At 34.3% G+C, this 27,721-nt stretch overlaps 1 protein-coding gene across 6 annotated transcripts in view; it reads left to right on the forward strand.

The window, feature by feature from the left end:
* Positions 1–27,721, forward strand: part of SEMA3A (semaphorin 3A) — a 251,443-nt gene that overhangs the window by 86,827 nt on the left and 136,895 nt on the right. For all 6 annotated transcript variants that reach the window (XM_081531719.1, XM_081531720.1, XM_081531724.1 and 3 more), the window contains exon 4: positions 5,865–5,984. In XM_081531719.1, the coding sequence (XP_081387845.1) occupies positions 5,865–5,984 (120 nt within the window). The remainder of the gene's footprint in view (positions 1–5,864; positions 5,985–27,721) is intronic.

Below are 27,721 nucleotides of genomic sequence, written 5' to 3' on the forward strand. Positions count from 1 at the left end.
TTTTTTTTCTGAAACAAAGCTTTACAATGGAAAGGTCCATTGGTTTTATTATACATGATGCTTCTTAGTTAGGGAAACTAAAAATGTCTCCCAAAATGGACAGAACAGGCTACTCACCATTTTATAAGGTGGATGTTAAAAAATTCTAAGTCACAAATTCAACATTCAATGGCTAATATTATAAATAGAACACAGTTAAGTCTTAGTTCTATTTGATATACCTCTTTGAAGAAGAGGTTTCTAACATCCTTTAATGAACGTTGAGGTATTAAGAAGACATGCTTATAGATGATCTGATCACAGCTGTAACAGAATTAAAAGAAAAAAAGACAAAACATTATTGCTAGGTTAAGTATGGAACAACTTAAATAGAGAGAGGGATGAGTGAGTGACAGGAACAATCTCACGGATTACTGCTTTGGAATGAAGATTCTAGTATTCAGCCAGCTTGCCAAATAAATTGACCAGAGAAAAAGAAAGTCAACAGATTAACTTCAGGAATTAAGCTTATTAATGGATTTTCATGCAGAGATGTATCCACCCACCATGATAGGAAAGGGCTTCCTTTGCTTTCCCAGCTGCTATGTTATATATTAAAATATTTCAACATAAATTGTTGATGGGATAGAGACATTTTTTGCTTTTTAAATTAATGTTCACTCACCTGAGCCACTGTTGTACTATATTCATTCATGTTGAGCTGATTTATATTTGAACCTGAATAAGTTGTTTAATTTAATCATGAACTAAATATATTTAAATGTAGATTGTTCATGTTCACAGTCTTCTTTTTTATTTAGAGTTAAATTTCACTGCTCAATCCATCATTTAAGAACATGCAAGGAGGTAATTGGGATTGGTGGTAAATTACATTATTTTGTAGCAAGTGTAATTATCAGAAGTTAGTTAAAAACACCTCTATTCTGTTTTAATTTTCATGCATGGAGCAGTTGTTTTGACAGATGGATGGACTTTATTTTTGTAACCATCCGGGAAAAGTCTGCTTAACACAGTCTAATCAGTGCTACATATTTGTAATGTTTGTTTTTGAATCACTGTGCATTTGGCTTCTATGTCTTTTTCTGAGGGTAGACATTTTCTTTCTAATTTATTTTTCTAGGCTAATATCTCTGTGTGTAATTCCTCTCTACATTTGACCTTAAGACAACTCCTAAAAAAATAAGTGTAAATGGTTTGTCACTAAGGATGATGAATCATTGCTCCTCAGGTGTGGCCTTGGGCTTTACTGGTTTATGACTGCCTTTACTTTTACCATGAGGCTAAGTTAACAATTTATAATGCTGTTGTTCTGGAGTACATTTCAGTGAAATAAGAGGTCAGTATGGTTGCCTGACTCTCAGGAAGCCAACTTGTTGCTAACTTGTCTGTGTGTATCAGCTTAAATTCCAAAAAGATCCAGGTTTGAAAAATGAATTCATTTTGAACTGATTACATTCTCTTTATTACGTTGTAAATCCACCAGTGCTGAGCAAAGCAGCACAGTAGTTGAATGCCAAAAAGTACATTACATTCTGAGTTTTAAGAATCGTCATGGTTCAAGAAAAGGTCAGAAACACTCTTCTTCTGTCTCCCTAGAGCAGAAATGTGTGAAGTGTGTTTCCTTTTTATGCCACGCTTCCTTCTTTTTTAGAGGAATGTCCAGGCTGCTTCCAAATAAAATGAATATCCTGTTTTGGAACACTCAAGCGCCTTGGCAACAACAAGCAGAAGAACGAAGATGAATGAAGGACAGAATTGATACTCTTTTGTGTTGGTTTTCTGTTTAAAGAAAAATCCTTACTTCACTGTGTCTCTTTCAAGTTTTGGTTTCTTCTCTGTCCAGTTCTTTTAATTCACTGTTTCCTTGTATATTGTTATTGATGAGTTTTCTTGCAGCTATTTTAAATCAACTTTGAAAGTATTTCATTCAGTTTCTTTGTTTCAGTTCAAGTGTCTTAACACAATATATAAATCCAAGAAATTTCTCTCCATTCTATTTGCATCAACCTTCACGTCAAAATAATATTGAGTTAGCCCCCAGGCATGGTACAATACAGCCTGCTGCCAACTAGGAGAGTTCACTGGGTAAATCATTCAGGCCTCAGGCCAATAGGGTGGGTCTAGCTGCTTAGTAGTACAGATAAAATCCATTATCAGCATTCTCAGTAGACCCCTTTGCCAGGTTTCACAGCTTCAGTCCTGTGATTTTTTTCTAGCAGCTCTGTAGAAGAATAGTTGTCATATTATAGTGGTGCTTCTTTGACAGTTAATAGAGAACAACAACCATAACAACAACAACAAAAATTGGAGGAGGAAATGGCAGCCCGCTCCAGCATTCTTGCCTGGAGAATCTCATGGACAGAGGAACCTGTCGAGCTCAGTCCATAGGATTGCACAGAGTCAGACAGGACTGAAGCAACTTATCACAGTACAACACAGCACACAGAGAACAAAAGAAAATTAGGATATTCAGGGTAGCTCAGTTACATAGTTCTCAAGAACCTTGAGAATTTTTCAGTCAATAATTATTGCTAATCAGTTACCCAATTGATTAAGAGAAAAGAGCCCACAGATTCTGTGATCTTAGAATTCATAACAGTTGCAAAAGAGATATAGCCTTCACTAGTATGCACAGGTATATATGCTTATAAAATTTTCCTTCCTTTCTTTATCGTGGAGATCTAGGGTCTCCTCTCAAATTTCTACAATGCCCTTATGTGTTACTACTGGGATTAGAGAACTTGAATTTGTATTTAAAATTGTATGTGTATCTTTATAGGCCTGGTGGGCAAAGTAAAACCCTGTTCTTTTCTAAAATGAATAAGACATCCGTCTGGGTCTGCCACTGCTATTTATTAGAATATTTGTTTGCTTACCAATATGTGTGCACACAACCAGTTTCTTAATTTCAACATATGGTGCTGGAAATGGTTGTTTATAATCTTGAATGCTGTAATATTGAGTCCACAATCAGGGTTGGCTGTCTTTATGTAAAAGCAGAGTATGTGGCCACCTACATGTTTCATAAAACATTTTCCTGAAAATAATTCATTTTCAAATGACTGCATTTTCTTAAGAGTACAAGTAAATCCTTTGGGTAAGTAAGACTCATGAATGTCTTATTTGTAAATTAGGTTATCAGATGTTTCCCTGTCCACAGCCTCTTTCCTCTGAACAAGAATTCATGCCTTATCCTCTTCCCTAAAGAGGAGAAACTGCTAGAGAATGGGGAGTTTGTGGCTAAGAGCCTTGAGAGTTGGGTTATGTATAAGCTTATCTAAGGTTTTGTCTAAGATGTGTCATGTTCAAAGTGGTACATGGATAAGATGCATATACTCTTTAAGCTAGGAAAATTTTCTTTATAGAAACTTGCAAAATTAGTTTCAAAGTTAGTTGATTTCAGTGCTTAATTTTCTTTGTTATAGTGCCTTTCCAGACAAAGGAAACACTCAGGATGTAAGTAACAAAACAGTGAGACAAATCAGATGTGTATTTTAGCTACTTCCCAAAACTGCTCAGCATTTGATAAGAAAGAGTGAAGAGTCCTAACAGTCAAGTTTCATATTTTCCCTTATAGAAGTATAACTTACTTTTGGGATAATATGTTTATAGGACATTCTCGGATTTCATCCTGGGTAAATCAGTGATGATGGAAAGCAAATATTTGAATTTAAATAACAATTATTCTGCTCAGGTTTGGTCTGCTCTTTATTTTATGGAGGCATTAAAGTTAAAACCAAAATTATAAGTTACAAACACAGAATACAAATATCACTTGGGAATGTACTTAAATTATTATAACATCTCAGTTATAAATTCCAACTAACTGCTGCTGCTGCTGCTGCTGCTGCTAAGTCGCTTCAGTCGTGTCCGACTCTGTGCGACCCCATGGACGGCAGCTCACCAGGCTCCGCCGTCCCTAGGATTCTCCAGGCAATTCCAACTAACTACATAAGTCCAAATACATTCTGAGCATTCAGTTGAAGAGTCACACGTTATAGAGAATGACTTAAGGGAGTGTTACAAACTTATATGTGTCGGGACCAACCCAATTCTCTGTTACATTTGCCAGAATTGCTTGCACTATAGCCTGCATTTGATATTTATCTGCATTTTTAGTTATATGTTTGGTTTTAATTTCCACATTTATGGGCAAAAACACAAAACTATGTGTATAAGAAAGTCTATGATCAATAACATAAAATTTCAGTGCAGTTATTAATGTTCAGTTGGATATTTAAAAATAGATATGTCCCATGACAAATTCATATTTTCTACTTATATGTATTTAATTTTAAGATTTTTATATGGTTAATAGACCATAGCATTTATTTGAAGATTTTTAAAAATAAATTTATTTATTTTTAGTTGGAGGATCATTGTTTTACAGTATTGTGATATTTCTGCCACACATCAGCGTGAATCAGCCATAGGTGTACTTATGTCCCCTCTGTCTTGAATTTACCTCCCACCTGCCACCCCATCCCACCCCTCTGGATTGTCACAGAGCACCATGTTTGAATTTCTCTTTTCATTGTTTTCTTTTTACAGTATTGATAGCAACTCATCTGTTTAAAAATATTTTGCAAAAATCATGTCTTTCTACTCAGGGTTAATTTGGCAATAAAATTATCCAGTTTATACTTCATCTGATTTTTTTCCCTTGAATCTTCCCTTAACAGGAACAGAAGGCTAAGATTCCTATTTGTTTGTAGAAACACATTTTCTTTCATAGGGTCTACAGATAGAATGTATCGAACAATATAAATAGCTCTGACTATCATATTTCTTAGGTGACATTTGGGTAATGAGATGGAAGGAATGTCTAAACTTCTATACATAATAAGATATGACTATAATCCCCTCTTATAAAGTAGCTGTTCTTTACCTGGAGGATCCATGACTCATTGGTCAGGGTATCCATGTATTGGTTCACAATGTACATGTACTGCATGAAGTTATTTATTAAATATAGCCATTCTAATAAAGACCCTCAGTCTATAGACTTCTAAACTCCAATATCTTCTCTGTTGCATCTTATACACAAACCATCTTTGAGGTTTCAGTGACTTTTTTCAAGGGGAGGTGGTTTTATCTTCTTAAGTTTGTAAAGCTCACTAGTAAGCATCAGTGTGTGTGTGTGTGTGTGTGTGTGTGTGTGTGTGTGTGTGCATGTTTGTCACTCAGGCATGTTAGACTCTTTGTCTATGGAATTCTCCAGGCAAGAATACTGAAGTGGGTTGCCATTCCCTTCTCCAGGGGATCTTCCCAAACCAGGGGTCAAACCTGGGTCTCCTGCATTGCAGGTGGATTCTATACCATCTGAGCCACCAGGGCAGCCCAGTAAGTGACACTGCTAAAGTTCAAAGTCAGTTGCCAATCATTATGAGTTACTGATGATGTTTCAAATTTATGTTTAGTAGAAGGTTTTATTACCTTTTATTTTTTATTTACTTTTCCAAAATTAAAGCCGACTTTTGCAAATAAATTTTTATCATTATTATGATTTAACTAATTGACTAAATAATTTGCTGTTTCCCTCATTTCTAGAAAAGTCACCTATGATAATTGATTATCTATAACTTTTTTCCACTTTTTAATAAATAAATTATAGTTTTAATAAAAATGTTAAAGGGAGTATTATATTTTACCCTCCAAAAACAAGAACTTCTTTTTTTCATGTAACAATGAGAGCAAACACCTTCTGTGTCTCATGTAATAATGTGAACAAACAATAGAATAATAAGCTATAAAAATTAATGTGAAAGGACACAAAAGAAATCTGTTAAACATGCCTAGAACACTAAAGGATACCTCAGCCATGCTGACTGCTAGAACTCACTGGTTTTCCTTTTGTTTTACAGAAAGAATGTGCTAATTTCATCAAGGTGCTTAAGGCTTATAATCAGACTCATTTATATGCCTGTGGAACGGGGGCTTTTCATCCAGTTTGCACCTACATTGAAATTGGACATCATCCTGAGGTAAAGCTGGCTTTTTAAAAATTGTGTTTGTCTATACCCCTTCCTTTTCAAATACTTTATTACTAATTTCTTCACTTCATTGAAGAAATTAATTTGCTGTTCGAGGGCTCCTACTTGGAATTCAGATGTTATTATTAATTTTAATCTGTGAATGCAAAAAGAATGGAGACCATCACTTAACAATAACTGGAACAGGGAGAAGGAAGGAAGAAAGCATTTGCTTTTCCTCTCTATTGCAGAGTCCAGTCCATTTTGCATGTGCAGCAGATGTCAGCAGGCTGAATGTGTACTGTTTTCTCCTTCATTTGTGTATTGCCAGCTTTCCCCACCATTTCCCTCCTCAGCCAGAAGTGTCTGCCACCACAGTTGTTTTCTTCTGCCCAGGGATTAAGAAAGGATGCCATACATGTGCTCAATGCTCTGATCACATGTTTGACCTAAATTGCTCACAGTTGTGTTCTTGCTTAGCTAGGCTTTACATTTATACTTTGGACTATAATTTTGTCAGTATAAAAAAGATTAACAAATGTTAATTTGTCTCTTGCTACTAAAAGATGTTTTAGTGAGAAAATTAAGTTGGGTAAATTTAAGCAAAACTTGAAATTAGGGATGTATTTAAAGGAAAAGTTTCTAGTTTGAAAGCAATTCCATGGGTTGGATTTATCAATAGCCTCTATTATAAGCCCTTTATAATTTTTGGCACATAATCCTACGAAAAACAAAAGTGTTCATGTGGTGAAAAAATCTTTTGGATAGAATTTTCTTCCAATTGGAATCCAGAATTACTCATCAGATAAAAGGTTTGTTCCCAGAATATTTCTGGAATCCTAAAGTTGAAATATAATTTACATGTTAGCCACTTCTTTATAACTTTAAATCCTTTCTCTATACTTTCTTATGGCATCCAAAAGTGATACAAATATGTTCTTACAACTCAAACACTGAATAATCCAAACATTTTTGTGTTGTACCTTCTTTGCATAAGAAGACACCTTTGAGGCTATGTGATTTCTAGACTAAACATGATTATTATGACTTTCCTGATGATCCTGGGAAGATTAAAACCCTTTCCCAAGTTCTCACTAGTTTAGATGTTTGCCCTCGTAAACCTCTTCCCCCAGTGCATCCTTCTTTCTTTTACAAGCTCGCTTATGTACCTGATGACATACCCAGGAGTTTTAAGTAAATTAAACTTTAAGAAAAGGCAGTTCTACTTAAGTTACTTGTTTTGTATTGATGAAATTAGGAATAATTTCTTGCAAACAGTCCTGCAGATTTTACGTAATTAACTTTTTAGCAACTTCTGAACAAATCTTTCCTTCTTCACTTCCTTCTAGGCTATTTTCAATAGTCAGGCACCCTAAAACTTGGGTCCCACTTTTCTGTTTATTGGAGATATCTCTGGAGAACATTCTGCCTGTTGTTTTGTACTTTTCACATCTGTCTGGCATCATGCTATATGGGACAGTGGGACCCGGAGAGCTGAGCTCCAAACATAGGGTTAGTGGAAAATAGGTGGGCTTTAGGGTCATTTCTGGCTTCTAGTCATGTTCTACAACTTACTATCTGTGGAGTCCAGGAAAATTGCTTAACCTCTCTGAGATTCTGTCTCATAATATGTAAAAATAAAGCAAACCTCTATGATCCTCAGTGTCCTTATATTTAAGTGAGAAATCAATTTACTACCTCCAACTACCTCCCAACCCTCCAACCATGGCATGGCCCACTGACATTTTTTGCTATAGAAACTCAAGGAGTTGTAATCCCTTCATTATTAAACTCATGTCCTCTAGCCTTTCACTGGAGAGCTTTTGTCTAACCTTAGTTCAATACTTGATACTTAATCTGGAGTAAGCTACTAATTTCCTTTGTGTCTTTGTTTCTAATCTAGAAAGTGGTAATGAGAATGGTCTCTACCTCATGCATTTATAAGAGTTTGACATTGCTTAATAGGTAGTAGGTACTTAAAAAAATTCAGATTGTCATTTTTAAAATATGAATGTGTATCGCAGGATGAAAGCCATTGCAGCTTTTATGGTAATAACTGTCACTTTGCTATTAAATGTACCTCATTCATCAGAGTTTATAAGTTACTGCACTGGGCTATTATTCTTGCCAGGTCATTTTGTATTTAGCTTATTTCCTCTACTTTTAATTTTGAAGCTTAGATGATCTTCATGGCCATTTAAATTAAAATATCATATATAGTTTCTGTATTTTTACAATTTTCCCCAAATATAGATTTTTCTTTTTCTTTCTGTAGTTGCTCTTTAGCAGAGTTCCCTCTTTCTCAACTCATCAACTGCTCATTGCTGGTTTATGAGTGGGTGGGAGGATGCAGAGGTACAGGAGCCAGGCCATTTACCCAGAAAAATGGAGGAGGCCTTTTCCGCCACTGAAATAAATAAATAAAGCTTCCCATCCAATCACTTTTTGGTAGGATATTGATGAACAAGTGTTTTATTGAAATTCTAAAACTCAGAACCTTTGAGAAAAGTCCTCCCTCAGAATCTCAGTGGTCTTGAATTGCATGACAACTGTGTTATGGGGAGATACTGTTCCAGACTATTTAGGGGTCAGAGGGAAGATGATTATGCAATTATCTGGGGGAATTGGGAGCGGTCTAGACAGTCAATCTAGGAAATTCTGTAAAAGATATTATCAAGATGGCTTGTCTAGACAACATAAAATTCAATTTTCAATGCTAAGCTGCCTTAAAAGAGAATCTGCTTTAAATTGATCTCTATTGGTACTTAAAATACTACACTTGTATTTAAACAGTTACATTGTTTTTGAAGTTGAGACAACAAGACAATATGTGTTTCATGCAGTTAGGAAAGTCATGATGGTATTGGAAGGATTGGCAGAATAAGAAATAAAATAGCAAGCAGGACTGAGGCCAGGCTTGCTGGATTAGAGTTCATAAGATCTCCTGAAGTTTGAATTTAGTAACTTTTATTTACAGGGATAGGCTTTCAGACAGAACTAAGACAAACTTTTTCCTATATTCTGGTTGAAAAAGTAGCATGTATACTCGGCTGTTTCCTGTCCTCATTACATAAAATAGTGAAATAGTTCTCTTTTAAACTACTGTCCAGACTTTACATATTATATATAATTTTATGGTACAAAAAAGACATTTTGCTTTTATTATGACTTCATGGACTTTTTAATATCCAGTTTTTTCTTTGCAGTGTTGTTTAAAATAACTGTCTTATATTGAGTCCCCAAGATTGTTGAAATCCATTGTTAGAAATTATGGATTTAACACTTTCAAGATGACTGGATGCCACAGAAATAAAGATATCCCTTTTGAAACAAAGCAAAACTTCATCATTTAATAGCTTCAGATCTAATATGAAGAAATTAAAAATTCCTTTTAAATAATAATGAGCAGTTTGCAAAGAAATCCTTGTTTAGTCTTCTGATTGTGAATGATCTTACTTTACTCTTCTAGCATTTTAATAGCAATATTTAGACACCTGAATACTGTATTCTGAAATCTCCTCTTGCTGTACAGTGAATGCCTTATGACCATACAGAGTATGTCATTGATTGCTGTATTAAGCAAGTTTTGTGTTTCGTGTAGTGCAGTTGGGAATTGGTAGACCTATTAATTAACTCCAGTTCTGTAAGATATGTGTCAGTCAATTCTTGGTTATCCTCCAATAGTACTTGACCCTGCAGATAACTGCCTATGAAGTCACATGCTTCATACACATGTGTGTGTTTATTATAAAAATTCATGCAGAGTTCACAGAAGGAATGATTCAGAGCTAGAGTACAGATGATTTTTGAGTTTAAGCTCTCAATATCCATGCCATTCAAATGAAAAGTGTAAGCCATCCTTATGCAACAGAATATTCCCCAAAGACTTTTATTATATGGTATTTCCCTCTCAAATTTACATTTGTTAATAAAAAATGTATGAATTTAGGAGGGGTATAGCCGAAGAAGTCTCTGGCTGTTTTCTCAAATTCCAAATCGGCCTCCTCTGTGTACTGGGAGGAAATCTAAAGAAAGATGAACCCAGATGAGAGCTGGAAAATATTAACTCTATAAATACTCTCGTAATGCCATGATCTCAATTTATGATAGAACCAAAGGGACATTAAGAAATGCAGTGAAGCTTAATGGCTATCTCTAAGGTCATTTCTACAATGACAACTAATATATCAAGATATAAAATAAAATGTTTTGTCTGTTTTTTCTCTTCCACCAAGAATAAGAGTTTGCTTCTATGTAAAACTTTGAATCAGATGCTCTTTGTAACAGTCTCCAGGGCCAAAATTCTACTTAAGTGGTAGCTGGAGCTCAGTTGACTAATTTGTACATCTAATTAACTTGTTCTAATTGAGTTATGTCTCTCAAATTATTTTGTCATTGAGTCCAATAGAATAATAGTTTATTTCTTGTACTGTATAAGAGTATAAGAAGAGATGCTCAAGCTAAGAAATTTAGATATCTTGGTAAAACAATGAGGCATTCTTTTAGGGTGATTGTGTCTTTCCATCTTTCTTAGATCATGCATTGTAGTCTGACTTTTCCCACTTACGTTATCAGGATAACATAAATTAGTAGGTTAGTAGGCTAACAGAAGTCAGGATTCTTGGTGACTTCTTCTCAGCTTCATTATTTCCACCAGAGGCAGTGTATCCCGCATTTGCACAGCGAACCTGAGCCAAACGTGGTTGAAGCAAGACCATTATGGTTTCTAGGGTTTTTTTTTTTCCCCCTAATCTTTCAATACTTGAATTGTGTTGGACAGGAAACCATACAAATTACAATGCTGAATAAATAATGCCACCATTTATATTGCAAATTAAAATTTAAAATGCTCTGCTGTTTGAGAAAAAAAAATCACAGTTCATAAATTCTGTGACTTTAGCAACTCACCAGTGCATTTTCTATGCGCTATTAACATTCTTAACTCTAGATATTATCAAGAAGTCTTTTTCTCAAAATTAGAAGAACTAGTGGCCAAGTGAGGTAGTAGGGGGACCTAAATTCTTAGAAACAAGTTTAAGGAAAACAAAACAAAACAAACAAAAAAAAAACAAATGGTGAAAGAGAGAAAGAAAATCAAAAATCCAAAGCAAGATCCCTTTTACCGTATTTAAAATGTTTCAAATGACCATTTTATATTTTGACTTGTTTGCTCTAAATATTTGATATGAAAGTTCCATAGTTAATGAGATGAATACACTTTTACTCTCTATACTTATTTGGTTCAATGGTGAAGTGTTTGGGTTTCTTTTTTTTTTCCCCTACACAATATTTTGTCACCTTTTATTCCTAAAAACAATGACAGAAAAAATAGAAATGTTAACATTCAGTTCTTAACTTGCTCGGTATTTCGTTCCATGTTTTGTCAGATCTAGTTCACATAGTACCAGAGAAAGAATTTGGACAAAATCAAAGAGTTTTCTTAAGGCCATATTGGTGCATGATGTCATTATCAATTACTTATTAAAAGACTTTATTATCTGTAGTACTCAATTCCTGAATGCATCCTTATTCACAATCAACCCAGACATGAGGACTAAAAGATAAACAGTACTTTAACCAATGTATTTTTTCTTTTCCTCATGAACTACTAATGTTGGTTTGGAACAGACCTTTGATTTCCTGGAGCTAATTTGTCACTGGTAATGTGAACTCCAACTTAATTCTCTTCTACTGTGCCCTCTAGACTGATTGCTTTGCACTCATTCCATATATAATCTATTTTGAGAGGAAATTTCTGTTCATAAAAACTCTTGTTATCAGTATTATATTTTTTCCAAAACAAACAAACAAACACAAAGATAGAGTAGTGCTAAACCCCAGCACCTGCTCACCTGCTTAGGCTGTTTTCATCTCCTTCCTCTTCAGGACCCTTTCTTTACCCTTGGGCTCACATTCTGTTTTTCCTCCTTTATCTCTTTGTCTTCTTGCCTAAATTACTTCATTTGGAACCAAAAGTTAAGGTTGTGAAAATACAGCTTGGATATATGTGTGAGAAGGAAGGTGTTAATTTCATATATTTGAAACTTTGGAAAAACAGCAAAAGAAATTTAAACTGAATTTCCACAAATCAGAATACACTCACCTCCTCTTGGTGTGTGTTCCAAATAGCCCTCAGCAAGTTATCATGTAGATTTGTTTTAAATCATAATGGTTCACTTTGATGATAACCTGAGGAAAATTATACAAGTCCATTCTAAACTAGTTGGATAACTACCTCATAATCATGTAAAATCTGAAGATTTTAGTGCCCTTGTTCTCTTAAGGCTTATAAATATGTGAGTGCCAAGGATATACCTGTAATATCTTGGACTAATGAGAAGGAAACAAGAGTTGACTTGATAGGCAAACACTGTCTTCCTGCCAAGTGAAGGCCAAAGTGAGGTCAGAATGGGCCGTATGAAAGATCTTGCTGTGCTTCAGAGGAAAGTAAATTACCCCAGAGTACAAAAGAGAGTCAGAACTGCTAGTCCCAAAGACTAACTTCTGGTCACTAGAATCACCTTCATACTCTAAGAAGGTATTTACTTTTCAAGATTTACAAAGATATTGTTGTCACATTGTTTGCTAATGCTGATTTCAATTGTATTTGCTCTCTAGTCAGTACTTAATTTTAACCATGAAGAACCTATACTTAGCTTTATAATCTTATAAATTTAGTTACTATTAGAAAATATGCAATGTAAGGTAACTGGACAGACACTAAGGAGCTACATTTTAGCCACCTCCTTTAGCAGATAGTGTCACCTGTTCCCTGTGTTCACATCTGAGGGCACTTCCCTTGCTCTGGTGCAGTGACTTCTGTTCTAGGCTCCTCATGGTTCTCAGTTGCTCCAGTCTTACCGCATGTGGTCAGTTTGGAAGTTGGAGGATCTGGGGAAATAGAAATAGCAAAGACTGATGCTGAGAATCAGTGTGAGGTAATATGAATAGCAATGAGGTGAAAAGGAAAGGTATAATGAGAAAACCAGAAGTTTTGGCATAAAAGTTTTATTAAATAGATTTGAGAGAATACTAGAAGATAATAGAGGCTTAGCATTTATAATCTAGGATTCTTCAGATTTGTAGCTACAATTCTGTTTTGCTGCTATAATCAATGCCTTTGTGATATTGGAAGCAATTTGTATTACGAAGCAATTTATAGTCAATAAGATAAAATTGACATTGATAAAAACATAGGAAACATTTTTCCTAAGTAAGGTTCTAATGATAATAGTGAGGAATATAAAGACAAATGTCTGCCCCCAAAGATTGAACACATACATAGATATATAACTTCAACATTGGTGAAAACATGAGTAATGATAATGATAATCCCAACAACTAGTATTTACTAGCAATAATTATGCTCTGTAATGGCAGCATTGAGTATGTTACCTTAGTCTGCACAAAATCTGATGAAGTATGTACTCCTCACATCCTCATTTTATTGATGAGAAAATTAAGGTTTCCATGGGTATTTTGTAATGGGCCTGAAGCAATCATGCTATTCAGTGCTTTATGTCTGAGTTGAGAATCTGCTCCTTTAAAAGAAAGTACCAGTTGGTGCAGGATGAGAGGAAGATTAAAGTCATGAATTCTTATTTAGATTATTAAAGATTTTATTATGTATTTATATTTTATATTTCAGAACTTCTTAATGTATGCCTAGTCTGAACAAAGTGATAACTGTAATTAAGGGATAGCTTGATGAAGTGAACAGAAGCCATCACGTTTAAGCTGGGCTTTGAAAACTGGATCAAATACTGATGGATGTGGAGGATCCTTTAGTAAGACTAGAAGGATAGAATAGAAGGACAGAGACATGAAAGGCCAGTTGGTAAGTGGCAAATATCTCAGCGTGCATAGAGTACAGTGATTTTCAAAAGGAGCTGGGAAATTAGGATCAAACCGAGTTTGGGGAATCTAGTCAAGAGCTACACAAAGTCTTAGAAGGTTACTACTAGTATTGCTATGATTGGTTCTGAAACATAGTTTTAGTATCAGTGTGTGCCTGGTGTGGGGGAAGAACATATAGGAATATCCATTTTGAGACTATGGCAAAAGTTCAGAAATGTCACATGATGAGAATCTGGACTGATACTAAGGAAGAAGATACTGAATAATGTTTGAAATTCTCACAACAAACCATAATAAAATAGCATCTAAATATCATAAACCACTAGTTGATGTATATTGACATGATGATACTATTTAAACTCCCCAATGAAAAAATGATTTCCCAATTCTTGTGTGACAATTAGATAAAACATGCTTTATAGCATATTGTGGCTTACGTACACTCAATTTTCACTTGAGTCTACAAATAAGCTGAATTTATGTTGTGCATAAAACATTAAGCTACCATATGCAAAGTTATGTGAATTTCTCACCCATGGTGTATAACAAAAACATGGTTTCTCCACACTTGCAAATCCAAAAAATGCTATTTTGTGTAATGCATCTGTGAAAGTAATTCAAACACACTTTGTTTGAAAAAAATAACAGAAAGAAACAAGATACATTGTACTTAGAAATAGCTATTTTTAAGTGAAAATCATGCTTTAATTTTAATTTCATTATTATATTATAGCTTATACTGATTTTGTGAGATTTTTGTGAGACTAGTATATCCAGTTTATCCCTTCTTATTCTGTCCAATTTTCCTCCTGCTATAACTACCCTCTGTAGTTTTTAAATTAATTTTATTACTATTAATGACTGTGGCACCCCACTCCAGTACTCTTTTGCCTGGAAAATCCCATGGATGGAGGAGCCTGGCAGGCTTCAGTTCATGGGGTCGCTAAGAGTCGGACACAACTGAGCGACTTCACTTTTACTTTTCCCTTTCATGCACTGGAGAAAGAAATGGCAACCCACTCCAGTGTTCTTGCCTGGAGAATCCCAGGGATGGCGGAGCCTGGTGGGCTGCTGTCTATGAGGTCGCACAGAGTCAGACACGACTGAAGCGACTTAGCAGCAGTAGCAGCAGCAATGACTGTCATTGCTGGCATATTTGATGGTTTTATGAATATTATAGCATGTGCGGCTGATCTCTAGGACTTAACTCATCTTGTGTAACTGAAACTTTATACCCATTGAGCAGCAACTACCCATTTTTGCACCTCCAGCCCCTGACAACCACTCCTCTATTCTCTCAGTCTATGAGTTTAACTATTTTAGATTTCTCACATAACTAAAATCATGCAGCATTTGCCCTTCTGTGCCTGGCTTATTTTACCTAGCTTAATATCCTTTAGACACTGCACAAAAGAAGTCACTTTCTTTTCTACTAATTCCCTCTGTATGTAATAAAGGTGTTGAGCAAAAATAAAACTTTCCTGTGGTATTTCCACTTAGACACACAAAAGAATGCTAATATGTGTTATGCTCAGTCATGTCTGACTCTTTGCTACCCCATGGACTGTAGCCCAACAGGCTCCTCTGTCCGTGGGATTTTCCAGGCAAGAATATTGGAGTGGGTTGCCATTGCCTTCTCCAAGGGATCTTCCCGACCCAGGGATTGACGACAATCAGAGAGTTGTAATTTTTTTTTTTAATCCAAAAGGGAAAATCAAATTCTATAGCATTAATAGAAATACATTCGAGATAGATTTCTTAAAATATTTTAAAAATTAATGAGTTTCCCACTTCTTATTCAAAGTAAGTTTAGCAATGAAATATATCTTACTATTTCTTGGTATTTTGATCATGTCATAATTCAAGAACTCAAAAGTCTGGATATTATTATATGTAGAATTTTAGATTCTCTAATAAACAGAAAATATTTAATTTTATGTGGCACACAGGTTATCAAATAACAAAAAATTAACATTGTCTTTATTTCATTTTCCTTAACGTAAATGGGCCTTATCAAGCTATCTCTGCTGATGAAAATATTAATATATTAATATATTTGAAGGCAGTTATAATTTTACTCAAAATGAATTTTGTACTTATGAATCTTTATAATTTTCAGCTAGACAAATGTATCTTGATAAATATATATTCATGTGAATAGACATTTTTTAATCATTGCCTCAGAAATTGAATTGCATAGGCTTTCATCTTTCACTTAACACTGTTATTTCTATTTTTGCCTATTTTACTCATATACTTTAGTAATTTAAATCCATTTCTATATAGATGATAGAAAATTTGATATTAATGCCTGAATACAGCTTGAGATTTGTATATTTATATGTCGGAAATATATTGTTTCAAATTTTTAGGAATCAAACCTCGTAGAACAACTACTTTCCATTTTATTTTATTTTTATTTTCCAGTCTGCTGTTTTAATTTGATTGTGCATCTCTGGCCACTGAAAGCAATCTCAGGAATTGCTGAGCGGTTAAAAAGGGAGTCTAATGGGATCTAAAATCAATTCACAGGTCTGTCACTGATTCATTGTGTGACTTTTGCTGCCACGGAAATGACATTAAACTGGTCTCCTCAACAATTTTATACTTCAGGATTTCTCTTATAATAAGTAAATACCTATCTAATATGCCTTATGGATATATACTTTAAAAAGTAGCTTAATGATTAAGAACTTCAAGACTAGCTTCTTTTTTAACAAGTTACCTCACTTGAAATTATCACAAAGCTTTATACAGAGGCTGAAAGTCTGGATCTTTCTAGTGTTGCAAATGGGGTTTTGTATACATGCCAGGGTTCAAGCTCCTTTTAAGTGCTTTTATCCTGGCAAACTTTTCTTCTTTTGATTTATGTTTTGTTGGCATTTAATAGCTGTCTTACCTCATATTTAAATTACTCAACCTGGAAAGGATGGATATTTAGTGTCCCACATCGACTTGCCCTTTGCTGGCCTAAATCTTGGACGCAAATGGAAGATGGGTAGGAAGGGAAACCTAGTCTTTGTATTATGTTGTGCTAGAGAGCAGACCTAGATACTACCTTGACACTGTGTCAAATTTTTGCAAATTTTTCCTAACAGTGTGAAATGTTAAACAATTCATGGCTATGATTGCACAATCTCTTAGACACATATAATTTTTTTCTAGAATAAAATGTAATGACTTATCTGAGAAAGGAATAGAAAATATTATGCCATTGATAAGCAAAATACTTCCATGTTAACAATGTAAATATCTAGAAAGATAGAAGTGAACTGACATCCCTTTGTTCATAAAATGCATAGGGCAGTCAGTTGTTTTCAGTCTCTTGATTAAAATCAACTTCACGTGAAACGATATGACAAAACCAAATGCTGTGTTTGCCACAGAGATGACAAAAAAAATTAATCCATTAATTTTTCTACCTTATACTAATAAAAGTCTGAAAAATGTAATAAGCTTCTAAGAAAGAAATGAAAATTATTTTTCAACTATGCTACTAAGAAAAATATTTTGACCTGAAATTTTTAGTACAAAAAATTCAGTTGCAAAATTTGATATACAGAAGACTACTGAAGCCTAGTAACATCTTAAGCACAAAGCTCAGCAATATCTGATATCTTACTTTTTAAAAAATGATGTGTCCAGAGTTAAACTGTGACCACAATTTGCATAAATTTTTCACAAAAATGAACGTTTATAATACTATAGCTTATAGTTGCTGCGTAACGCCTCTAATTCCTATCCTCCATTTCATAATATAGAAAATTTAAACTCAAATTGCTTAAATAGTATCTTCAAATCCTATGGCTACTTTGTGGTTAACTTAAACTCAGTTCTCCTGACAGCTAATTCAGAGTTTTTTCCATTACACTACATGGCCTTCATTCTCACTATCACACATTGGAAAAGAACGTGAAAGGCACAATTTTTCATTTGTATCAAGTTATTTATATAAGTTTTTAAAAATAAAATATATAAGTAAGTAATACTAAATAATTACTTTTAAAAAGTACTTTTCTTGTACTTCATACATTCATGGTCTGATTATAAACAATGTTGTCAGGGAAAAATTGTTTGATTTCTTTTACAAAAGTACTGTTTCCTTTTTTAAAATAAGTCAATCGTCTCTTAAAAATAGATAAAGTTTGAATATTGTTTCAATACTTTACACTATTTTCCTTTATTGTCATAAAACTAGCTAGATTAAAGATGATTTCTATTAGTTGTAGCAGTCAGCACATATCAGATATTATCAACAAAATAACTGAAACATTAGGAAGGCAACCTGAATACTGTGAACAGCAGAATCATACAGAATTTCACCCACACACCTCTGCATACAATGGACAAGAATGACTAAACCCTTTGATCTCTCTTGGATAACATGAAAGAGTAAAAGGGAAAAAAAAGCAACATCTGTTAGAAAAAGGGTTTAATGAACAGGGTGGGGACCCAGTTGAGTGTTAACACAGAGCATGAGAAAAGAAAAAGAATGCAGGAACAAATTTATTTATAGTCATAGACCTCAACATGTCCTAAGAAAGTCTGATTTAGAAAAAGGATATTAAAATTATTGCAATTTGATTTATATTTAAAGTATTTATAATTCCTGTAGTGAGTTCTCTACAAATGTTTTCAATAGGAAAAATATATATGTATATATGCATATAACTTTTTGCATATTATATATATGTATGTGTTTATGTTCATAGTGATAGCAACATCTTAGACAAAATAGTGAAGATGTAATATAAGGAACATAAGTCAGTTTAGATTGCCTGAATATATATTAGAAGTATAGATTTTAATCTATTTTCCGTGTATCTTAGGGGAGCTGTGGGAAAAGTGATTGTTTTAAAATGGGTCAGTTCTACATAGGGTTAGATATTGCCTGGGCGTTGTCCATCATTCAGCTATTGCAAATATCCAAAGCAAAAATATTTTATCTGTACTTTATAAATTTGGGTAACTTTCAAGTTTGTGAGTTTTTGTATCCCAAAGGGTGGTGATGGTGATTTTTCTTTTTTATTATTTGTATCATATCTATTATAAGTATAGATTCTGCTGTCATGTGATTTACTATTTTCTAGGACTCTGACCATTAACAACAGCTCTTCCCAACTTTATGTCTGGTAGATGACATGTACATATGTGACATTCTCTCCTAGGCACACCCATTATATATACATAAGAATATTTGAAATATGAGTGGGTGAAAGAATGACGTTAGAGCCTAAAATTTGAAAAAATAATGACATAAGAGCATTAACCTTGAATTTGCCCTAGTTTCTTTAAAATAAAGTAAAAAGAAAACTGTTAAATATATACATATATAAGTTCAAGGAAGCAAACCATGTTTGAGGTCAGAAAAAGTGAATCATGGTCAAAACTGGCAAGAAGCCATGATTTTAGATTAGGGAGAAAGTATTTAGGAAATACAAAAGGAAAGATATTTGCCTCTAAGATCATTCCTATATGTGATAGACTGAGTAGACTCTTCTGCTGGATACCAGACAAGCTGTGTAAAGGTCACCCACAACCTCTGGTTCCATTTAATGGAATAGTACTGACTCAGATCCTGCTCCCTCCCTACTGCTGACCAGCACCACTAAGGCTGACCAGTCAGGTTATCACTCTTAAGCCAGAGCAGTCTTCTCTGAGAGCAAACAGTAGCCTATCACTTCTGTTTAAAGATATTGCTTTGCTTCCTTTTAACGTTAGCAACTAGGGAAGTCTACTTGTTGATCTCAGTCCTTCCTATCTTAGCATCCTTTTTTGGGCCACACTCCCCTTACCTTGTCCTAGCACCCTGGAGTTCTTTTTTCTTCTTTTGTTTCCTTTACATTCTGCATCTCTCTTCTTTTAGGCCTTCCATTGTTCTTTTCAGCCTCTGCCCGTTTCTTGGATGGATCTTCCTTTGGATTTTTTTTTTAATTTATTTATTTTAATTGGAGGCTAATTACTTTACAATATTGTAGTGGTTTTTGCCATACATTGACATGAATCAGCCATGGGTGTACATGTGTTCCTCATCCTGAACCCCCCTCCCACCTCCTTCCCCATTCCTCTCATCCCTCTGATCTCAATTTAATCATTACTTCCTTAGAGCAAGTTTCCTTCTCTCCTCTTGTATCGTAGATTAATACTACTCTTCTATGTACTCTCAAAGCAACATAGGTGAAAAGGCAGACAAATAAATAGATGCATATATTGTGATAAGTCTTATGACAGGGATTAGAGAAATTTATCTGAAATAGGATATATATTTGCAAGAAGAATTCACATTATAAACTCTGAGCTATTAAACATCATTTCTTCATATCTCAAGGGTTAATTATTCTTGTGTTTCTTCTGTGTAAAAAGCCACAGCATGCAAATCAGAATGAGGACTTGAAATAAAGATTCCTTGAATAACACCAAGTATTCTCTTTTAAAGATGGGGATACTCCATATTTTAATATAATCCATTTTATAAATTTGATTTATATGACCATTTTCATGTCAGGAATAATCCATATTGATTAACATAAAACTATGCTGAAATTTTAGCACTTCCGATTTTTTTTGATGTTATTGCTGGTATATTTGTTTTATCCCTCATACGCATATGGCCGTAAATAGAGAACAGTAAAATTTTCATTATAACATTTGATCTGCAATTGAAAGTTATTCTACTGTCAGGGCCCTTATGTTGCAAATCAGAAAAGTAGTTGAAGAATATACATGACTAAACCGAAAGGAAGGAAGGGAGAGGGGCTAAGAGAAGAAAGGAACGAAGTAATATGCCTCAAATCCATTTAAAATAGAAACTATAATAATAATAATGTATCTATTAATTTTTCTTTGTAGCCCTTTATTTAAAGTTGAACAGAAATTCTTTGCAGACTAAATCCAGTATGACACTTAAGATTCTGTGAGGGCTGTCAACTCATAACATAGCATTGATGTTGACATACACATTTCTCCTAACAGAAGACTAACACAGAGGAAGCAATAAATATAATTAGTAATGTAATGTTCAGCAGCAGCTTTTGCTGGTGGTGTAGGTAAGTGGGATCTTTAAAGAGAGAGGATCCAGGAGACAAGGGGAGGGCAAAGGCAGAAATATGTCCACACTAACATTAAAAAGGTAAAAATACTGCAGGCAGTATTACCAGAAAACTATACTCCATTGTTTGAGTTTCGAATTAAAGCGCACTGAGGATAAAGGCAAGTTCTGTTGTGGTCAAGGAATTGCCTTTCATCTTCCCCTGTTAGGATGTCATTGGCAAGAGATGACACAACTTGCTTAACAGTCGGGTATTTCAGAGGTTTTCAGTTTGACAGGGAGCAAGATTCCCTTGACTCTCCTTAGATGCTTTTTTCCCTCTTTGTGAACAGCATGTATTTGGCATGTGTAAAACATTATTTTACTAATATTCTTAGAGAGTAGACCATGGGTTGAGTAGAATTCCAACTTTAGAAAGTACAGACTGTACAAAGTTGTGAAATATGCAGCCTGCATGTCTCTCTATTGGGGAAAATGAGACACTATAATATTATGGCATTTAATTGTGTTCATAATGTACTTATTTAAATTCTAGGGAAATCATCTCAGAATTCTACAGTGCTTGGCAGGTTAGAAAAAAGAGCATTATAATAAAAATCCCTGCCTATTTTTGACAAACAAAAATGACTTAATTAAACTCTTTTCTGATGAGTTATTTATAGATCAATAAATTTCTGGATATTCATTGTAAGGAAAGTATAAAGATATTGCCCAAAACATGGAGTCAAATTAAAAAAAAAAGTTTTCCCTAATCCTATTTGAGTTTTTAGAAACCACTTTGGATTAATAATAGTTTTACCTAGATTAAGGTTTGATTTTTATCATTTTACCTCAAAGGGATATTGTGATCAAATGTGTTTTACCTAGGAAGGTGTTCTGTTTAAAAGATTCTGAATTGTAACACTGAATACAGCTTACTCTAATTCTCCTCCCATTTCCCTGAACCCGCACTCGAATGATAAGGTTGTGCTTTCAGTTTGGAGTTTTTTTTAATCCAGATTAGTCTTGCAATATAAAGTGTATTATATGAAAGCATACTCTTTTTTTCATCCTACACAGTTTCCTTAGTGCATGGTGCAACACATTTTAGACAGTTGATAATATTTGTTAAGTAAATTAATAAACACTAGTAGCATAATTATTATGATTTTAAAAGTATTAAGTTTAAAGATTCTTATTTTTATATTTAATAGGAATATTTAATTGCTTCCTATTTTATAGGAAAATAATTAATATCATACATTCATTCCCACTTTGACTTATTTTCTTGGCTTCAAGTGTAAGCTTAAATTCCATTTTGCATTTATTTGTTCCACTCCATGCTTTATGTTTACTTTTCTTTGCACTTGGGTTATATCTTTCCTCCTTGCAGAGAAAACAAATTACTGCCATACTGTAGGCTATATCTGCACAAATTTGGGCAAACCATCTGCAAACATCATGTTCCCTGTCCATTGTTTAAAGAGCAAATAATAAAGAATACATGTTTCAGGAGTAGAGTGGAGGGTACCTCATGATTTAGCAGCCATTAGTACTTAGTAGCCATTAGTAGTTCATGAAATGAACAAGACCAATATTGTTGTATCCAAAAACAGACCTTAAAAAGTGAAAGTTTTGAGGCAGGGGTTTTTATAGGGAGAAGGCAATGGCACCCCCTCCAGTCCTCTTGCCTGGAAAATCCCATGGACAGAGTGGCCTGATAGGCTGCAGTCCACGGGGTCGCAAAGAGTCGGACACGACTGAGCGACTTCACTTTCACTTTTCACTTTCATGCATTGGAGAAGGCATTGGCAACCCACTCCAATATTCTTGCCTGGAGAATCCCAGGGACGGGGGAGCCTGGTGGGCTGCCGTCTATGGGGTCGCACAGAGTCGGACACGACTGAAGCAACTTAGCAGCAGCAGCAGCAATACTCTGATTGTCCTAAATTTTTATTAAACAAACATGTAGATTTTTTCCTATGAGATAGTCTACTTATTCCCTGAACTTCCATGGTTTTACTTATAAGGTTCTTCTTACCAAGTTCTTTCCAAATCAGACTTTAAAAATTGTATGTACTCACATCTCTAGTGTAATCTAACAAGTAAAAACATTCTTGTACAATATTTGTATTGCTTTATTACTCAGGGAATGTATGCAATCAAACTTCAAAAATCTTACAGATATTCACAAACCTAATTCTCTACTAGTTTATTTCTTATAAATAGGACAGATCTAACTTCAAAGCCTTCTTAAAGCTAATGAGTTTTACAGATAAATTGTCCTAAGAATGAATGTCTTAAATGTCTTATTTATTTAGTCATATATCTGTTAAATATTTCTAGTTTATACAGCAATTTTGCATCGTCAGTACGTTTCATAATCTTTAAACTTAGTTTGATAGCACAGGTTTCCTTTCTAATTCATAAATCTAGTATTTAAAGTAATACTCAGTGTAATTAAACTATAAGTTGTTTGTATATAATAGTTTTATATATAAATATATATATATATATCACTCTTAGAGGCTGCATAATTATTTTTTTAAAAAAGCATTCATTTGTAAAATGAGCCCTGTAATGAATTTACCATAAGAAATGTTAATAACTACTCTGAAGGAATGACTATATTTCATGTGATTTCTAGGTAATTTGAAATGATAACTTTATGCAATTTAGATATGAATTATTTCTGTCAAGTGATTGCAGGTTTGTTGTTGGTGTTTAGTCGCTAAGTTGTGTCTTGACTCTTTCAATCCCATGGACAGTAACCCACCAGGCCCTTCTGTTCATGGGATTTTCCAGGCAAGAGTACTGTAGTGGGTTGCCATTTTACTTCTCCAGGAGATCTTCCCAACTCAGGGATCAAACTCATGTCTCCTACTTTGTAGGCGGATTCTTTACCACTGAACCACCTGGGAGCCCCAGTTAAAGGTTACAGACTGTTAATTGTAGTTTACAATTGCACTGAACCAATAATTTTAACCTTCTCTATTTTATTTGTGAAATAATATTTGCAGTCTGATATATGTCAAAATATTAATAGTTGATCAGTGTTTGTAGATTTTATCTAGAAAGTTAAAAATATTCTTGTTGAAGAACTTATGATCAATAAGGACTTCATTTATTTTTAAACTGGCAAAATTTATATCAGTTATATATACATGTGTAGCATATATTCTTCATCCAGTGGAGAACCAAACTGAGAGCTGAACTGAGATCTTAACATTTTTGTTCCTATATAAGGGGAAGTATTTTACACTACTTAGAAAACATGCTACAAAGTGGTGCTTGAGATGAGTATTTACGTGTAATTTTTCACCAAATGGCATTTTCTTCCCCTAACAGCTCTAAATTGACTCATCATCATGTCTTAGGAGAATTATTACTTCACTGTCTTTTTTTACTCTTTGTCTAAGCTCAAATAACTTAAGCAAATAACTTTAAATAACTTTCAAAACAACCTTTCCTTTGTTTCAAGTCCTGAAAAAAAATAACTTTTACAGTAGCATGAAAGTTTTCTCAACTAAAACAAGAATAATTTTATTTATTTTTTCATCTCAAGCTAATATTTCATATTCTAGTGGTTTTCATCTTGTTGGACAGGAAGTTCAGAAAAATGAATAGGATAATGCATTTTATGTCATTTTTCTAAGTATATAAAATTTCATAGTTAAAGACTAATAAAATATTCTGTTTTCTTTAAATAGATATGCAAAATGTCTTCATAATCAGTCAGCATAAAAGTCACATAGAATACTATTTGTGCCATATTATGATAGTGGTAAATAAAATTGAACTAAGACAGGAATCTTACCTTAAGTAACTTAGAATTTACTTAGAGACATAACATAAAGCTGTCAAAGTTACAACATATTTTCAACAAACTATTTTTGGCACTCTTTTTATGATGATACCAACTTTATGGATTTATAGTTGAAAGATATATTTAGCATGTTTTCTGCCCAAAAGACTGCATGGCATTTGAGAAAGAAATAAAAAAAAAAATGGAAATCATTTGTAACATAAAGCAGTGGACAGTTATTATATGGTTATGTAGACAGTGCCAGAGAATCCCTGATTTTGGAGTATCCAGTTTTGCCTAAGAGTATTTAAACTAGTTACAAGCAGGTCAAAACAGAATAGGGTCATTTCAGAAAATGGGGAGAAATTGCAAGGCACAGAGGAACAAGAGTAAAACAAAATGCAAAAACATAGAGGAAGACTGATGCTGATCAAAGAATGTAATACAGTGCGATAGATTTTCAGAGAATGTATGTCAGTGAGATTGAAGTATTCATGGCAAGAGGATAGTAATAACAGCAATAGCAAGAAAGCAATAATAATAGACTGCTGTTTTTGAGATACTCCTAAACACTTTTCGGTATGACTTCTGTTTATCTCTCATATTTCCACTGAGGCGCCCCTCTCTAAGGAAAGCCTTTGCTAACTATTTCATTCCTAGTTCCCACCTGTCAAGTCACCGTTGTATTTTGAATATGCTATTGTCCTTTAGAAACATACATTAAAATTGCATTTATATTGTATGTGTGTGTGTATATATCTGTGTGTGTGAGCCTTTCAGTCATGTCAAACTCTCTGCAACCCTGTGGATTATAGCCTGCCAGGCACTTCTGTCCATGGAATTCTCCAGGCAAGAATACTGGAGTAAGTAGCCATTCCTTTCTCCAGGGGATGTTCCCAACCCAGGAATCAAACTTGGGTCTCCTGCATTGCAGGTGAATTCCTTATAATCTGAGTCACTAGAGAAGCCCTTGTATATATCTATATATGTAAGTGTATGCCCTATATATGTATATAGACACTTATTTGTTGAATGTCTATATTCTCTATAACACTGTAAATGCCAGAATACCAATAGTGTCTTTGTCTTATCTAGCTTTGCAATCCCACCCCTGGCATGAGGTGAGATCATTAAACATTAATGATTGCGTATCTAAGCACTATGCCAAGTAGTTATCTTGGTCCATCACTTCACCAATTTAAACAGGCAGATATAATTTTTTTGCATTTTATAATGAGAAAAATGAGAATTAGAGTGGTTTTGTGATTAGGGAATGAATTCCAGAGTCACATTCTGAACCAAGGTCTTTATTACTACTAACCTCTTAATACAGTAACTAGGTTAAGTTATTTGAAAGTGAATTCTGATAATGACCTGTTTAAGAGGTGGGATAAATGTATTGAGCAGGGTAAATCAAGGTAGAGCATCAAAGAGATCTAAGAAGCTAAATAGAAAGCTAGAAATTTTGATATGACCGAAATTTCCCTCATGGCTCAGATGGTAAAGAATCTGCCTGCAGTGTGGGAGATCTGAGTTTGATCCCTGAGTTGGGAACATCCCCTGGGGAAGAGAATGGCAACCCACTCCAGTATTCTGGCCTAGAGAATGCCATGGAAAGAGGAGCTTTGTGGGCTACTGTCCATGGGGTTGCAAAGAGTTGGACATAACTGAGTGACTAACACACACACACATACACCCACTCCAGCATTCTTGCCTGAAGAATTCCATGGACAGAGAAATATGGCAGGGCTACAGTCCATGGGGTTGCAAAGAGTCATACAGGACTGAGCCACTAACACTTGACTGGTAAAGGCAGAAGAAAAAACAGAACTTTTTTGGTTAAAAGATAAAAAAAAATCAGTAATCGATAGTTAATAAATCATAAATGAAACTGATAAACCAAAGGGATGTTCTGAGCTCTGAACATGTACCATAATGATGATATATTTCATTGATAAGATTTGGAGCAAGATCAAGAGTATTGACTTGATTATAGGATCCTGGTGTTCAGAGGATTGGTCTCAACTCTACTGAGGTTATGATTGGGATGACATATCCAATCATCATATCACTTAGGCAAATGTTAAGCTGAAGGGAACAGAAAGGGGTAGAAATGTAGATAAGGGAGTCCTGACTGTGAAGTTCTTTTTTTTTTTTTTTTTTTAATAAATTTATTTATTTTAGTTGGGGGCTAATTACTTTACAATATTGTAATAGTTTTTGCCATACATTGACATGAAGTTCTGAGTGATAATTAGGGGAAAATGAAATATTTAAAAAAAAAACACACACACAAAGACTAATAAACCTGAGCAGAAATACTTCTGATGGAGCTAGTTGAGAAATGATGAAGAAAGAGGAATTAGACAGGGGTGGAACAAACAAGGGTTTCCCAGGTGGCTCAGTGGGTAAAAAATCTGCCTGTGATGCAGGAGATGCAGGGTCAATCCCTGGGTCTGAAAGATCCCCTGGAGGAGGGCATGGCGACCCTTTCTAGTATTCTTACCTGGAGAATCCCATGGACAGAGGAGGATGGTGGGCTACAATCCATGGGGATGCAAAGATGACTGAAGTGACTGAGTACACAGAACAAACACAGAATAGAGTTAAAACAGAAAATCTTGCCTTGTATTAATAATAGGCACTCAGAATTTCCATAGTCAATGAAAATGCCAAGGAATACCAACAACAAAAAGCCTTGGGAAAACTCTAGTGGAGTTGGAACAAGAAAATCATTGGTGTTTATGGCTTTGTAAGTAGAAGGGTGGGAATGGAATTCAGAATAAAATGTTAATGTAGAAGGGATCATTGAGGACAAGAAAAAGGAATAAAACAATTTAGATGTGAGATTTGGAATAATCTGAAAGGAATCAAGTTTAAGGAGTGTCAGTCAATAAGAAAAATAAATTGTGCAGGTAGCCACATTTATCTTTATGTGTCTAAAATATATTTCCCAATTAATCTTTGGAAAAAAAAAACACAACTTATCTCGGTTCTCAGGTCTGTCATGTGTTACACAGGCCTCTTGTTATCATTTTGAGCATGTGAAGAAACAAGTTA

This window comes from Giraffa tippelskirchi, chromosome 10 (assembly GCF_054371585.1).
Source record: "Giraffa tippelskirchi isolate mGirTip1 chromosome 10, T2T-mGirTip1v1.2.pri, whole genome shotgun sequence".
Taxonomy (NCBI): Eukaryota; Metazoa; Chordata; class Mammalia; order Artiodactyla; family Giraffidae; genus Giraffa; species Giraffa tippelskirchi.